General features: G+C 46.3%; 1 protein-coding gene across 2 annotated transcripts in view; it reads left to right on the plus strand.

The window, feature by feature from the left end:
* Nucleotides 1-17,404, plus strand: part of LOC139750302 (kielin/chordin-like protein) — a 436,266-nt gene that overhangs the window by 394,911 nt on the left and 23,951 nt on the right. For both annotated transcript variants that reach the window (XM_071664925.1, XM_071664926.1), the window contains exons 3-4: nucleotides 14,838-14,980; nucleotides 16,372-16,488. In XM_071664925.1, coding sequence (XP_071521026.1) covers nucleotides 14,838-14,980; nucleotides 16,372-16,488 — 260 coding nt within the window. The remainder of the gene's footprint in view (nucleotides 1-14,837; nucleotides 14,981-16,371; nucleotides 16,489-17,404) is intronic.

Raw genomic sequence — 17,404 nt, forward strand, 5'->3', positions numbered from 1 at the left:
CTCTCTCTCTCTCTCTCTCTCTCTCTCTCTCTCTCTCTCTCTCTCTCTCTCTCTCTCTCAGACCAGGTGCCTCACCGTGTGTGTGTGTCGGTCGTCCATTGTGATGAATTTGGCGTCATTATCACGAGTGAGCGCCGCAGCCCAAGCTATTTCCTGCCGTGCTCCGTGGGCGGGCGGGCGGGCGGGCCGCCTTGCCAGATAGGCGACAGGCGGCCGTCGTGCGAACCACTTGAGGGGGAGTCCCACCTCTTTTGTGTCCTCTCTCTCTCTCTCTCTCTCTCTCTCTCTCTCTCTCTCTCTCTCTCTCTCTCTCTCTCTCTCTCTCTCTCTCTCTCACACACACACACACACACGGGAGCCAACGATTTTCCTGGACCGCAGAAAACGGAGGAATCTCTGGAATTTACATTATGAAATGGAATTCCTTTATCAAGCGGGAAATCCCGTAAGCTGTTTAGTATATTTTCTCTCTCTTTTCTTTTCGTACAAAATGAGAAAATGAAACGTAAAGATAACTCGCTAAACCTGAAACTTGTTTTATTTTTTTTTTCTTTTCGTGTCGTCCATTTTGAGGAAAGACAAAAAGAAAAAAAACGTTCGTACGTGAAATTGTATCTGATTGTTAGGAATGGAGAAATGTCCCACACACACACTCGCACACACACACACACACACACACACACACACACACACACAAGGTGGCGCGTTGCGACGCACCAGTAACAGATGGCGTTGTCGTCGATCACATCGCGACAGTGTGGGCCACTCTCTCTCTCTCTCTCTCTCTCTGGCCAGCGTCAACACGAGGGCGGCTCTGCATGTCTGTGTCTTTAATGTGATGTACCTCCATGGGTCGCCAGGTCTTGCCCGTAACAGATGCTCTCCACTGATCATAGGATCACTGAGCACCAGCAACTTTGATGATTAGATAAACACATGATTTTTTTTTTCCCTGGTTCATAATTGTTTCTTTGCTTCAGTTAAGGTCCCGGCCTTCCTGTGGACCTCCGTCCGTGACTGGAGCCTTCAACATACAACAAGGAATTTATCTTTAGCAAATGGGAAGTGTAAAACGGAACCTCAAATTTCTGTTGTCGGCGAGAGAATGTGACACACACACACACACACACACCGTGAGTCAGCATGGGGCAACACGGAGTGGGATATTTGTAGGTTCGAATCCCGGGCGTGGCTGTTGGCCCACACCCAACCCTCTTCTCGGGGCTGGTCGATAAGTGGGTACTTGGCTTCGCCTGGTGTGTGTGTGTGTGTGTGTGTGTGTGTGTGTGTGTGTGTGTGTGTGTAAGTACAGAGGTAAAGATTATGTATATATATATATATATCCCTGGGGATAGGGGATTAAGAATACTTCCCACGTATTCCCTGCGTGTCGTAGGAGGCGACTAAAAGGGGAGGGAGCGGGGGGCTGGAAATCCTCCCCTCTCATTTTTTTTTTTTTTTTTTAATTTTCCAAAAGAAGGAACAGAGGGGGCCAGGTGAGGATATTCCAAAAAAGGCCCAGTCCTCTGTTCCTAACGCTACCTCGCTAACGCGGGAAATGGCGAATGGTTTAAAAGAAGAAAAAAAAAAAAAAATATATATATATATATATATATATATATATATATATATATATATATATATATATATATATATATATATATATTTCTGCGTTGTCGCTGTCTCCCGCGTTTGCGAGGTAGCGCAAGGAAACAGACGAAAGAAATGGCCCAACCCAGCCCCATACACATGCATATACACACGCCCACACACGCAAATATACACACCTACACAGCTTTCCATGGTTTACCCCAGACGCTTCACATGCCCTGATTCAATCCACTGACAGCACGTCAACCCCGGTATACCACATCGATCCAATTCACTCTATTCCTTGCCCTCCTTTCACCCTCCTGCATGTTCAGGCCCCGATCACACAAAATCTTTTTCACTCCATCTTTCCACCTCCAATTTGGTCTCCCACTTCTCGTTCCCTCAACCTCCGACACATATATCCTCTTGGTCAATCTTTCCTCACTCATTCTCTCCATGTGCCCAAACCATTTCAAAACACCCTCTTCTGCTCTCTCAACCACGCTCTTTTTATTTCCACACATCTCTCTTACCCTTACGTTACTTACTCGATCAAACCACCTCACCACACATTGTCCTCAAACATCTCATTTCCAGCACATCCATCCTCCTGCGCACAACTCTATCCATAGCCCACGCCTCGCAACCATACAACATTGTTGGAACCACTATTCCTTCAAACATACCCATTTTTGCTTTCCGAGATAATGTTCTCGACTTCCACACATTCTTCAAGGCTCCCAGGATTTTCGCCCCCTCCCCCACCCTATGATCCACTTCCGCTTCCATGGTTCCATCCGCTGCCAGATCCACTCCCAGATATCTAAAACACTTTACTTCCTCCAGTTTTTCTCCATTCAAACTTACCTCCCAATTGACTTGACCCTCAACCCTACTGTACCTAATAACCTTGCTCTTATTCACATTTACTCTTAACTTTCTTCTTTCACACACTTTACCAAACTCAGTCACCAGCTTCTGCAGTTTCTCACATGAATCAGCCACCAGCGCTGTATCATTAGCGAACAACAACTGACTCACTTCCCAAGCTCTCTCATCCCCAACAGACTTCATACTTGCCCCTCTTTCCAAAACTCTTGCATTCACCTCCCTAACAACCCCATTCATAAACAAATTAAACAACCATGGAGACATCACACACCCCTGCCGCAACCTACATTCACTGAGAACCAATCACTTTCCTCTCTTCCTACACGTACACATGCCTTACATCCTCGATAAAAACTTTTCACTGCTTCTAACAACTTGCCTCCCACACCATATATTTTTAATACCTTCCACAGAGCATCTCTATCAACTCTATCATATGCCTTCTCCAGATCCATAAATGCTACATACAAATCCATTTGCTTTTCTAAGTATTTCTCACATACATTCTTCAAAGCAAACACCTGATCCACACATCCTCTACCACTTCTGAAACCACACTGCTCTTCCCTAATCTGATGCTTTGTACATGCCTTCACCCTCTCAATCAATACCCTCCCATATGATTTACCAGGAATACTCAACAAACTTGTACCTCTGTAATTTGAGCACTCACTCTTATCCCCTTTGCCTTTGTACAGTGGCACTATGCACGCATTCCGCCAATCCTCAGGCACCTCACCATGAGTCATACATACATTAAATAACCTTACCAACCAGTCAATAATACAGTCACCCCCTTTTTTAATAAATTCCACTGCAATACCATCCAAACCTGCTGCCTTGCCGGCTTTCATCTTCCGCAAAGCTTTTACTATCTCTTCTCTGTTTACCAAATCATTTTCCCTAACCCTCTCACTTTGCACACCACCTCGACCAAAACACCCTATATCTGCCACTCTATCATCAAACACATTCAACAAACCTTCAACATACTCACTCCATCTCCTTCTCACATCACCACTACTTGTTATCACTTCCCCATTTGCGCCCTTCACTGAAGTTCCCATTTGCTCCCTTGTCTTACGCACTTTATTTACCTCCTTCCAGAACATCTTTTTATTCTCCCTAAAATTTGATGATGCTCTCTCACCCCAACTCTCATTTGCCCTCTTTTTCACCTCTTGCACCTTTCTCTTGACCTCCTGTCTCTTTCTTTTATACATCTCCCACTCAATTGCATTTTTTCCCTGCAAAAATCGTCCAAATGCCTCTCTCTTCTCTTTCACTAATAATCTTACTTCTTCATCCCACCACTCACTACCCTTTCTAATCAACCCACCTCCCACTCTTCTCATGCCACAAGCATCTTTTGCACAATCCATCACTGATTCCCTAAATACATCCCATTCCTCCCCCACTCCCCTTACTTCCATTGTTCTCACCTTTTTCCATTCTGTACTCAGAATATATATATATATATATATATATATATATATATATATATATATATATATATATATATATATATATATATATATATATATATATTATACTTAGTCGCTGTCTCCCGCGTTAGCGAGGTAGCGCAAGGAAACAGACGAAAGAATGGCCCAACTCACCCACCCACATACACATGTATGTATACACATAAACGCCCACACACACACACACACACACACACACACACATATACATACCTATACATTTCAACGTATACATACATATACATAAACATATACATATATACACATGTACACATTCTTCATCGCTCCCAGAACCTTCGCCCCCTCCCCCACCCTGTGACTCACTACCGCCTCCGTGGTTCCCTTCACTGCTATGGCCATGCAGATAATCATATCCCAGTACCCCACACTAGGCAGTACCCAAGATGAACTCAAGCCAAGACTATCCTGGTGCAGGTAACACTAGAGCGCTCCACTGGTGCTGGCGGAAGTGTCGTTAAGGATGTCTAAGTCTCGCCTCCGCACGGGATTTCCTGTCTTACGCCGTCGTTGTTTTGGTCGCTGTTCTACAGGAAGAGAAGATAGTGAGTGGTATACCCCATTATGGAAGACTTTGTTGTGAATTCAGCAGTGTGGAGGGAAGTTGTTGTTGCTCGATGATGTGACCCCCAGGGTGACCTGCCCTTTGACCTGACCTCGCTTGTCGATCATGCCCTACGCTCAAGGGTCGTCCTTAATATTCGAAGGTCGTTTGTCGTATTCAAAGTTTACTTCATCAAGAGAACCTCACCTAAATCATCCTGGGACTTCTACATGTTACCCAGGCTAACGTGTTTATACTAACCCCAGGATGGCCAGCGGCTGGTTTGTTAAACCCACTAAGCAAAATGTTTCCCAGGATGGTCAGCGGCAGGTGTTTGTTGAACCCAGTGAGGATGATGTATCCCAGGATGATGAGCGGGATGTGTTTATTAAACCCATTCAGTGTAGCGTATCCCAGGATGATCAGCTCTCGGTGTTTGTTGAACCCACTAAGCGTATTGTATCCCAGGATGATCAGCTCTGAGTGTTTGTAAGAACCATTCAGCGCGGCATATCCGCAGGATGGCCAGCGACGGCTCTTCGTTAAACCCACTCAGCCTAACGTATCCCAGGGGGGGTCAGTGGCACGTGTTCGTTAAAACCACTCACTTTAGCGTAACATTTGTCGGTGTACAGCTAAGTAGCTGCGTTCAGTACACATCCCTTCCCATCTAGAAGCCGTCTAGAACATGTGTGTGTACATCATTAAAACCACCACGCTGAAGTGACTGCCAATGCAATTACCTTTGCGACGTCCACACCGAGTGTGTGACCCCCCCAGAACCCAGTGCACAAAGTTGTGTACGGCTGGCCACTTGGAGAGGAAACAGCTGAAACACGTGACCCCTTCAGCATATTTGTTTTTTTTTTTCCCCAACCCCAGCGAAATATTGTCACAGTTGTCAGGGAAATATCGTTTTAACGCGTCGTCTTGCACACTGGGTGTGTGTGTGTGTGTGTGTGTGTGTTGGGGGGGGGGGATGACGAGGCTGCCATATTACTCGGGTAATACATTTATCAAGTTATGTCATTATGAATTATTATCATTCCACTGGGACTACAGAATGTAAATCATTGTTGCCTCGACCCCCTTTTTTATTGTAATTTCGGACGTAATAAAGTATAAAAAAGTTTTTGATATCATCCTGTTCGCTGGCAGAGGAAGAGTTGCCATATATTGCCATATATTTTGTGCTATACCTAATTCCCTTTCCCGCCTTGGTGAGGCAGCGTCGGGAAGCAACAGACAACGGCCTCATTTGCACACGTCTGCTTTCAAGCTGTTATACATAATGTACCGAAACCAGATCCTGCCACTAGCATGTGGCCAAGCCCTACAGGCTATTCCATGGTTTACTCTGACCACTTCACATATCCTGGTTCAGCCCATGGACAGCGCGTCGCCCTCCCTATACCTCAATGATCCATTTTATCCTATCCCCATGCACTCTGCGTGCTCTCCAGAATGTTTAGAGCCTTGTACCTCAAAGCCTCTTTCAGTTCATCGATCCATCTCCTTTTCAGCCTCCCACTCCCTCTAAGTCCCTCCACTTCTGCCACAGATCCTCTTGGTCATGGCTCGTCCTCCCCGTATGTCAGAACCATTAAGTAAACCGTAATTAGCTTTCTCAGTCAACCCTCGCTTAATACCACACCTCACTTTTGCACTGTCGTTACATAATCGACCCTCTTCACACCACATATTGTCGTCAGGCATTTCATTTCCAGCTCGTTCACCCTCTTCCGCTCCTTTGTATTCAGGGCCTAAGAGTCACACCCACGCATCACTTCCTGGACCGCTGTACCTTTCAACACAGCCATCTTTGCTGTGTGAGACACCGATCTCTCCTCCCACACACCTCACTCCCGAGGCTCGCTCCAGCCCCCTTGGTTCCTCCCGCTGCCACGTACGTTTCCAGGCATCTGAAACACCCACACCTCCTCCAGCCTCTCCCCGTTCATCCTTACTCTCAGTTTGTCTCATTCTCCTGCTGCACCTGATAACTATTCTTTTGTTCACATTTACTCTTCAACTTTCTCCAGACTCCGTCACCAGCTTGTGGAGTTTCTGTCTGGAGTCTGCCACCAGAACCGTGACCTACGCCGCCCCCATCCCCAGGATACAGTTGACTTGCCCCACTCTTAAAGGCCTTTGCATTTACCTCCCTCACCACCCCGCTCCAGAAACAGATTAAACAGCCACGGAGACATTACTAATTACTGACGGAGTCCCACCTTCACCTGTTCCATCCCTACTGAAAATATCGTTTTGTCCTTCACATAAGCTTCCTTCAGTCATGTCAACATACAGACTTACTTTTTACAGATAACTAAGTATTATGATTAAATATTCAGACGTGTTATTAATGTGGTCAGCCGCAGTTGGTCGGTTGTCGATCGAGACGACGATCTCTCTTCTCCAGTGTGAGCCAAGGTTGTTGTTCCAGTTGGCTGAGGTTTGGTGTGGAGTGGAGCAGATCTTAGGTTGTGGTGAGTCGCATGAAGGTAATGGCTCCTCCTGGTGTAGAGATGCGACGTGTTGTTGTGGAATCCCTTGAAGTCGTTAAGAAGCGACAGCGGCAGCAGTTGTCACCTGCTTCTGCTGCAGTACCAGACGTGCTGCAGTAGTAGGTTTGGTGGGTTGAGCCCTTGAGCACGACGATACGACACCAGCACGACCCTTATACACGACGGCACGACATTTGAACACGACGTTACGAGGCTGGCGTATGATAATCCTACGCTAGGATTTAAATGCATGGCCTTTGACCTGACCTTGAGAGTTGTATGTGGGTCATGGTATGGTCCCCAGGTGGGTAGGACGAGCCCAGAACAGCAGCAACACCAGCGGTAACATGACTGAAGAAATATACAGTGACGCAGCTGTAGCAACAGGTCGCTACACCAGCATCGTGTGTGTGTGTGTGTGTGTGTGTGTGTGTGTGTGTGTGTGTGTGTGGAAAGTGATAGTTAGAAGATCTTCCCCAGTGGAGCAGCTGCACCAGCAACAGCTGCACCTCCAGCAGCCGCCTAACGCCTAAAGCAGCATCTCCAGCGGCAGCAGTAAGAGCCAGTAGCACCTCCACCGCTGAAACAGCAAACTAGCAACAGCACCAGGAACACAGCAGCAGCTGCTGCACCACCTGTATCCCCAGCAGATCATCCAGTTGAAGCAGCAGCAGCAGCAAGAGAGGAACTACAACAGCAGCAGCAGCAGCAGCAGCAGCGGCGGCAGCAGCAAGAGGAGGAATTACAACAACAGCAGCAGCAGCAGCAGCGGTGGCGGCAGCAGCAATAGGCCCCAGCTGCAGTAGGACATAAATTGAGCCAATAGCGGCGTGAGAGGAGGTGCGTGGATGAAGTATGTGCCGTGCCGCGCTATACCAGACCTCCCTCCCTCCCTCCCGCACAGCACGCCGGGCGCCACCCACACTGGTCGTCCTCCCACTGGTTCTCTCCACCAGTCGTTCGTGAAAAGGTCGTTCATGGAAAGTCGTAGGGTCGGTAGTGGTCGAGTGGTCGTCCCTCACCGGTCATCCTCCACAGGGGGTAGTCCGTTTGCGCCCCCCCCCCCCCTTGGTCGTCTTGATAGTGGTCGTCCCAACCAGGTCGTCCCCCGCTGGTCGTGACTGCGGGTGTGTTGGGAATGATGATCTTACGTGACTGAGGGTGTGTGGTGTGGGATAACACTGTCTCCCGTTCGTGATGTTCGTGTCGGAAGGGTGGGTGTGTGTTGAAGGGGGGGGTGGGGGGAGAGAAGCACGCACGAGAAATAACACCTCATTTTCTATGCTCGTGTACTTTGTAACCATAGATGTTTTTTTTTTTTCTTTCGTAGTTGAAACGAACGAAGCTTGTAGGGTGTGTTAGCCAGCCTGGCCTTTTAACCTTTGAAGTGTCCGTTCAAAGGCCAGGTCACCTTACCCAGGGGTCTCAGCGTCGTGCTCAAGGGGTTAAGGGTTTGCCTTTACTTGTGGACCACTGAAGACCTGCACTTATGGACCACTGAGGACCTGCACTTGTGGACCACTGAGGACCTGCACTTGTGGACCACTGAGGACCAGCACTTGTGGACCACTGAGGACCAGCACTTGTGGACCACTGAAGACCTGCACTTGTGGACAACTGAAGACCTGCACTTGTGGACAACTGAAGACCTGCACTTGTGGACCACTGAGGACCTGCAGTTGTGGACCACTGAAGACCTGCACTTGTAGACCACTGAAGACCTGCACTTGTAGACCACTGGCCCAAGTTGAAGGAAGATTGTATGCGTAAAACTGCATCGCTCTTAATAATCCTCCATACTTAATCCCAAGTCTGATGTGTTTATAAGAGAACTACCAGGGGTTGCCGAACTAGGGAAAAATGGCTTCGAAAAGGTTTCATATCAGTTGGGAAGGTGGCCTTTGTTGGCTTATATTAATGCCGGTCTGTGGTGTTCATGATTCCTGCCCATGATCCTGTGTTACCTTCGTCGTAGTGTGAGCCACCTGGCTGGCTCGCCTGTGTCGCAAGCTTGCTTCTAACTTCAACCCAGATCCTCAACTCCCAGCGGCCAAAATTCTCGGACCTCTGGGATGTGCTGAGGTCCGGCCGTGAAGGAGTAACGCACGGACGCACAAACCCAGAGAAAAGAATAGAAAATATATACAATAAAACGAACAACAAAAATCTGATCATATCTGAAAGAGAAAGAAAATGGGAAGAAGCGTTCTAGTTATGGGTCAGCTATTTTCATTTTCTGTTGACCAGAGTAGAACTGGGTCCTCTGTGCTGGAGCCAGACACCTAAATGTCCTTTATACCATGACGGTGGGTTGACAGAACCATGACGGTGGGTTGACAGATCCATGACGGTGGGTTGGCAGATCCTGCGGGGATGAAGGCGTGTACTGAGCTGGTGTGTGAGTGTCCTCTGGGTATTGGGAACGAACGCCACAGTGGACGCTGCTCAACATCGTCGCCAGTGTGTTGATCGCTTCGCAAGTGGCCGCTCCAGGCTTGTCTGTTGCCAAGTGCTGGGACTCCTGCCTGCGTCCTGCCCTAGCCATGTAGCCTACACCCGCCATAGAAACGCTTGGTCTGTGTACATTTGGACAAATATAGACTTTATAACGGCTTGGTTGTGTCCAGGAAGATTTAGAGGAAGAGTTTGGTTGCGGGAGGAGGTCGTGGTAGGTACGTGGGAGAGGCAGATGACACAAGACCTGATGGTCTGAGAGGAGGTTATCTGCTGCAGGACGGTAGAGTAACCTGCACTCCCGATGTCTGTGATCAGGTTCAGTTTCACCAGCTGTAGTGGTTCAGTCGCACCAGCTGTGGTGGGTGCAGCTGCAACAGCACTGTGGTCCAGCTGCACCAGCTGTGTGGTACAGCTGAACTAGCTGTGTGATCCACCTCCTCGTAATATACTCTGTAACCCTCATCCTGGAGTGAGGGCTTCTCGTCCACTCTCTCTCTCTCTCTCTCTCTCTCTCTCTCTCTCTCTCTCTCTCTCTCTCTCTCTCTCTCTCTCTCTCTCTCTCTCTCTCTCACCATGACGTCTGCCAGAGGGAGTGGGGAGGCCGTTGGGCCAGCCAGATGCCATCAAAGGCTCGCCTGATGACGTCTGGCTCGGTGGGCCTCGCTGGAGGCTCCCCCAACCCCACGGGGGAGGTTCCTGACCCCCTCCGGCAGAGGTTCCCCCCTCACACCCCTTAGAGTCTCCTCGACTCTTTTAGAGACTCCTCATCCTGTAGCAGGCTCATCCACCCCCGATGGAGGCTCCTCCACCCTCGTTGGAGTCTCCCCAGCAACACCAGAGATCCATTAATAGTTTTCCGAGACACTTGGACCTGAAGGTGGGCAGACATTTCTTAAGGTAAAGAAAAACAAATGGCCAGGAACTACTGGTGTTTCGTACAAAAATATTAGTCTGAGGCTTTTTATTTTTCTGTCCGTTTTTTATGATGATGATGATGATGATGATGAGGGGCGACGTTAAAGGCGTCTCCCAGAGCTGGTATTTTGCCGCGTGTGTCGGCGGCCGGTGCTGCCTGTACTGATGACCTTACTGTAAATACGAGTTACTTAACGACACCAGATATGCATCTCCCATTTTGTGAAGATTCACATAGCACTGGGACACAGGCGACAGATCTGTGGCTTGTCAGACAGAGATCATGCGAGAGTATATTCTTTATAGTCTCCCACCTGGGCAGACATGTCTTCGTGTGGCCACAGAAAACGGCATGAATTTGTGGGACTTAATTCCTTATCAGGATGAGAAAATACCATACTTTGTATATTGATCTTTCTGTAAACTGTACAGTTAATGGAACAAAAGAGCAGTTTGTGACAGGGTTAAAATAATTGTCTATAACTCAAGTCAAAAAAGTAGTTTGATCCATTCTGGATACTGAAGACGAGAGATATATTGTCACACTTTTTTGATGATATTTTCTGAGAAAAGTATATTATTAAGACTAACATCGTCTCGTATGGGTGGACACCTCAGGTTCTTATTATTTTCCCATTCCTTTCTTATTCTCATCCCTCAGATTTCTTCCGTTCATCTTCTTCCCCCTACCTACCAGTGTGTACGATGGACCAAAATAATCCAACCTTTGACCAAGAACAGACACATGGACTTCATACATTCACACAGACGTTGCATGAGCACAATGACAGATGTGACCATAGTGTCACAGTGCACAAACTACGATAGATGGGAATAACCGGAAAAAGTGGGAGACGGATATACAACTTTTTAAACAACAGATCACAACACGTAGTTGTAAAACCGTGCCATCTCCCGTGCCTCCACGGTAAACAGCTCAGTCCCCCAAGGCACTGTCCTTGCACCCGTCGTGTTCCTCATTCTTGTATCTGATATCGAACCATACCATACACGAGCCACAGGTTCATCTCTTCAGCTGCTGACGATACAAGAATAAGTATGAAAATCACATCAATACAAGATGCGGAAAGGCTACAAAGATGGTGTGAAGAAGATTTTGAACGACTGGGGCCTGAACATGCAAAAGGGTGAAAAGCAAGCATGGAGTAAAGTGAATTGGAATAATGTGGTATACTGGGGTCATCGTGCCGTCAGTGGACTGAACCAGGGCTTCTGAAGCGTCCAGGGTAAACCATGGAAAGTTTGGTGGGGCCTGGATGTGGAAAGGGAGCTGTGGTTTTGGTGCATTACACATGACAGCTAGAGACTGAGTGTGAACGAATGTGGCCTTTGTTGTCTTCCTGGCGCTACCTAGCTGTATATGTATATGTATGTGTATGAGGGTGGTTAGGCCATTCTTCGTGTGTTTCTTTGCGCCACCTCGCTGACGCGGGAAACAGCGATTAAGTGTAATAAATGAGAAATGAATAAATTATATATATATATATATATATATATATATATATATATATATATATATATATATATATATAAGAGAGAGAGAGAGAGAGAGAGAGAGAGAGAGAGAGAGTCAGTGAAACGACCTTGATTGGGCTGGCCATTCAGTTGCCCGTGTCGCCTCAGCTAACACGAAGAATAAAATAAACACTCAAGCTAACGAACGAAATAACACACACACACACACACACACACACACACACACACGAGTGGTGTGTTCGGTGCTTCTGCTGACGAAGACATAAGGAGAGAGTGTCTCTATCATGTACCCACCAGTTACCAGTTCTTATTACTGTCACTGACACTCTTCACTCGTGCGTTGATTTAATTACCTATTTCGTGGTCGGCAAACCTTTTCTGCGTGAAGTTTATGAATTAAATGACTGAAATAGAAGACCAGTCTGTGGGTGGGAGGAACAGGTGATGGTATTGTGTCTTGTGTACTGGGAGGTGGTACTGGCGACTGTATACTGGGAGATGGTACTTGTGACTGTATACTGGGAGGTGGTACTGGTGACTGTATACTGGGAGGTGGTACTGGTGACTGCATACTGGGAGGTGCTACTTGTGATTGTATACTGGGAGGTGGTACATGTGACTGTATACAGGCTACACCTGTGCCTGTATATAGGAAGGTTAAACCTGTACCTGTATACATGGTCTTTACACCTGTACGTATATTCAGGAAGGCTGCACCTGTACTTGTATAAATGGAGGTTGCATCTATACATGTATACAGGAAGGCTACACCAGTACCTGTATCTGGGAAAGTCATACCTGTACCTTTTCAGAAAGGCTACACCTGTACCTGTATACAGGTAGGCTACACCTGTACCTGTCCCTGTGTACAGGTAGGTTACACCTGTACCTGTCCCTGTATACAGGTAGGTTACACCTGTACCTGTGTACAGGTAGGTTACACCTGTACCTGTCCCTGTATACAGGTAGGTTACACCTGTACCTGTATACAGGTAGGTTACACCTGTACCTGTATACAGGTAGGTTACACCTGTACCTGTGTACAGGTGGGTTACACCTGTACCTGTATACAGGTAGGTTACACCTACACCTATATAGAGGTAGGTTACACCTGTACCTGTATACAGGTGGGTTGCACCTGTACCTGTATACAGGTAGGTCACACCTGTACCTGTATACAGGTAGGTTACACCTATATAGAGGTAGGTTACACCTGTAATCAAGGAAATATCTATAACGTAATCACGCATGGAATTTTGGAAGGAACATTTCGTATACCTGAACCCGCTTCCAGACGACAGTCACCGTGACGTTACATACTACATCTACTTATATCTGTCTATCTTTCTATCTCTTGTCTGTCCATCTATCTATCTGTCTATATATATATATATATATATATATATATATATATATATATATATATATATATATATATATATATATGGTAATAAGGGAACATCTTTTCAGTGGAGATAAGTGTCAACACTCCCATTATGAGGAAGATGAAGAGCTCTTAAGTCCACTCAATACCGGGGTGACACAAGCGTTTTGATAAACAAGTTGTATTTATGTGAAAGACCTGCCAGTGATGATCCCTAACATCACCTTCATCGAACTCAGCAAACAACAAAACAACGGTTGCCTCATGCAGAAGGATGGCAAGCTGGATCCTGCGGACCTTCAAGACAAGAGAAGAAACACCAAAGATAATGATATTATTCAAAGTGATAATTGTTTCACTGATGTGATAGTTACGTTCTAATATCACCCCACAAGGCGGGCGAAATTGAGGAATTCGAGAATGGTCAGAGAAGTTTCACCGTCCATGCTGATGTGATAAAGGAACTAAATTACTGGTTACGACTTCAAACACTGAGGCTATACTCCCTGGAAGATCCCAGAAGGTATGGTTTCCATCTTACATTCGGAAATAACATCCTACTGGCACGACGGGCACGGAAGACTGTGTGAAGTAGTACCTCTGAAATCCAAAAGTGTGATATACACAAAAAGAGAGAACACCTGAAACATCCTGGGCCCAAAACGCTTCAACACCTTGCCATCTCTACCATCAGAAACAGCCTAGGATGCACAGTAGAGTAGTTCCAGTGTGTACCAGACCAGCCAGGTTGTGGGGGGGGCTATGTTGGCCTGAGGGCTGCGGCTTCCAGCGGCTTGGTCGAGGCCCAGCCCGGGCTAGGGGGCTGAAGACCATCTATATTCTATGTCTGTACACGTTTATATTGCTTGATTTATCGCATGCGTTTTGGTAATGATAGAATAATGGAAGTCGTGATGTGTATACCGTAGAATATCTGGGGTCCAGTACCTGTGTGTGTGTGTGTGTGTGTGTGTGTGTGTGTGTGTGTTACTTAAGGTTGTAAGTATTCCATGCTATGCCTAACGTTTGCCCATCCTTCCAAAGACTTACCTGTGACTATAGTTCCGGAAGTAGCCTTGTACGCACGAGAAATGTTTTAAGTAGCCTCAACTCGAAGTGCGTGAGAGGAAAATAACAGAGAAATCACAGAGTGATTTACATGAATGCAGTAATGAAATGTGGCTACTCTCTTACTTTTCACCGTTGAATTTTACTTTATACTTGTAATGTGGGATCATAAGTGAGATCCTTTGACCCCCCATCCCTTCCCATCCAATTCTGTGTATATTTATGTTTTACGATCGTCAGTGAGATCCTATAGGATATGTGAGATCCTATAGTATATGTGAGGTCCTAGAGGATATTTGAGATCCCATAGGATATGTGAGATCCTTTGGCTGAGGTAGGTCCTGGTGCCTGGCAGAGGAGGGTAAACTTCACGCCCTCCCCAGCCAATCCTGTGTATATATATATAATAAAGGATCGCAAAGATCCAGTAGGATACGTGAAATCCCGTAGTGGCTAACGAATGTCCTTGTGTCTTTCAGAGTGGGACATCCTGGACCTGCTCAGCATCAACGGATCCCAGACGGGCGTGTCGGCTGCTCGGGGACCGATCCCGGACACCCCCGCCTGGCGGCTCCGGGCCCTCTATGACAACATCCAGCTGGACTCCTCCCTCGTGCCGAAGGTAACGGCGAGGCAATACCCTTCCTCCTTCTCCTCCTCCTCCTCCTCCGTTACCAAGGCGTTACGGCCAGTAGAGGTAACGCAACTTGTGACTGTCACGACGACACGACTCTTGAGCGAAGCGATACGACCCCCTGAGCACGACGGCACGACCGACCCTCGGCATGACGGCTTGGCCTTTGACCTGACTCAGTGTATCAGGTCAAAGGTTCAGCCATCATCATACCAAAGAGTCGTGCTTAAGGGGTCATACCTCATAGCTCAAAGGCCATAACGTTGTGCTTAAGTTGTATGGAGCTATCTCAAGACCACTGTACTGTACTGTACTGTACTGTACTGTACTGTACGGTACTGTACTGTACTGTACTGTACTGTACTGTACGGTACTGTACTGTACTGTACTGTACTGTACTGTACTGTACTGTACGTCAGCGCTGTAGGCAACCAGTCACTCTCTCATGAAATATTGCCGTAGAGAATATTGCCTGAGATGAATCGGTGTAGAGAATATTGAGAATATTGTCTGAGGTGACTCACTGTGAAGGAAATAGTGTTTGAGGTGACTCATTGTGAACAAAGAATATTGTGTGAGAAGTTTCAATTATCAGAGAATATTCAGAATATTTAATGAATATTAGGAAGTGAGTAACGAAGTTTGGACCACTTGGACCCAGCAGGAGGGACCCAAGGGGCCCTCGCTAACTTCCTTCAGTTGCTGAGGGTGCAGAGTGTATGAGGGCCCTCCAGATGGGGATCCACCATGCTGGCAAACGGACTGACTAGATAGATGCCGTGATGAATAGATGGAAGGATAGATGGTGGTTGGCTAGCTAGATGGGTCAACTAATGACATAAGTGCTAGTTATGTGGAGAGATGAATGACCATCGTATGGGCTAGCTAGATGGATGGATGGATGGATAACTTAATGGGTTACCTAGATGGCTGGTTGGCTAGCACCCTGCATGGTGTCATGCATAGCCATCATTCACACTGAGAGAGAGAGAGAGAGAGAGAGAGAGAGAGAGAGAGAGAGAGAGAGAGAGAGAGAGAGGTTTCAAGCTATATAGGATTACATTCTAATATTTGTGCTCGTCTACTCTTAGTCAGTGAGTCACACACGACCAACAGTCAGGAATTTCTAGACCAAAACTCAGAATCTTATGAGAAAAAAATGATTTTTTGTGCCATATTTTTCCTTTCTGTGCTGTGTGTGTGTGTGTGTGTGTGTGTGTGTGTGTGTGTGTGTGTGTGCGCGCGCCTGTATTCTCCCAACTGACCTGTTGCTATAAGGAGGCAACACTGACCTGTGTGTACCCCTCCCAGTTGACGTGTGTCGTCCCCATTTAAGCTGTCGCCCACCATGATCATGCACTGACCACCTCCCCCTGCAGGTCGCCTCCACCCTGCATGACCAGCTCACTCTCTACTTCGTGTACAAGCAACACAAGAAGACCCTGGGTTCCCTCATCTCCATCAACCTGCCTGGCAAGATCAAACCTTTCCTCCAGGTCTGTCTGTGATGATAATGATGATGATGATAATGATAATGATATTGATGATAATGATAATGATAATAATAGTGATAATAATAATGATGATAATGATAATGATAATGCTAGTACACTTCTGTTATTGTCTCTAATTCCATATGTTAATTCATTATTATTATTATTATTATTATTATTATTATTATTATTATTATTATTATTATTATTAGCGATTTCTTTGTTGGATAAGTTACTATAAAGGAGGGGAGACCGTATTTTCAACTTTATTTATTTACTGAACTGCAGATATGACATAAATGCTTTCTAATCCACTTGATGATAGAAGTAAATATGTGATTTTGAGAAAATTATGATATATGAATTATTCTGCATGTCTACAATTTCATTTCTTTATATATATACACCTTCATACATTGCCACATGTGAGAGCCACACTGGCACGCTACACCACAGTCACCTCTGACGTCAGTACGGTTTGTGTACCAAGACGTCGGTCATCATGTGGTGTTCGGGACGTGTCCTGAGGTGTGATGGTCTGGCTGGCCTCACTCAGGCCGGGGGAAGATAGTACCAACCCAAAGACGCGGGTACTAATTGTGGGTTGTCACTAGAGATGTTAACTTCTAATAGTTTTCATTAAGTTTTGATCAGTATTTTCAGGTTGAATTCTATATCTTGGTCTCGTAAAAGATTATTTTTTTGGTTTTTGTTTTTATGTTCGTCTGTTGTTGTGATCTGGAACCCCTGATGTTCAATGACCACAGATCTTTGTTCACATTGAACATCAGCGTCCACGACCCCGTAGCAACGCATGTTATAACGTTATCAAACTGTGACCATACCATCTGGATAGTGTATACTATAACCAGATTATTATATAGAGATATTATATCAGGTGGACCATCTCCGGGAATAT

Source organism: Panulirus ornatus, chromosome 9 (assembly GCF_036320965.1).
Source record: "Panulirus ornatus isolate Po-2019 chromosome 9, ASM3632096v1, whole genome shotgun sequence".
NCBI lineage: Eukaryota > Metazoa > Arthropoda > Malacostraca > Decapoda > Palinuridae > Panulirus > Panulirus ornatus.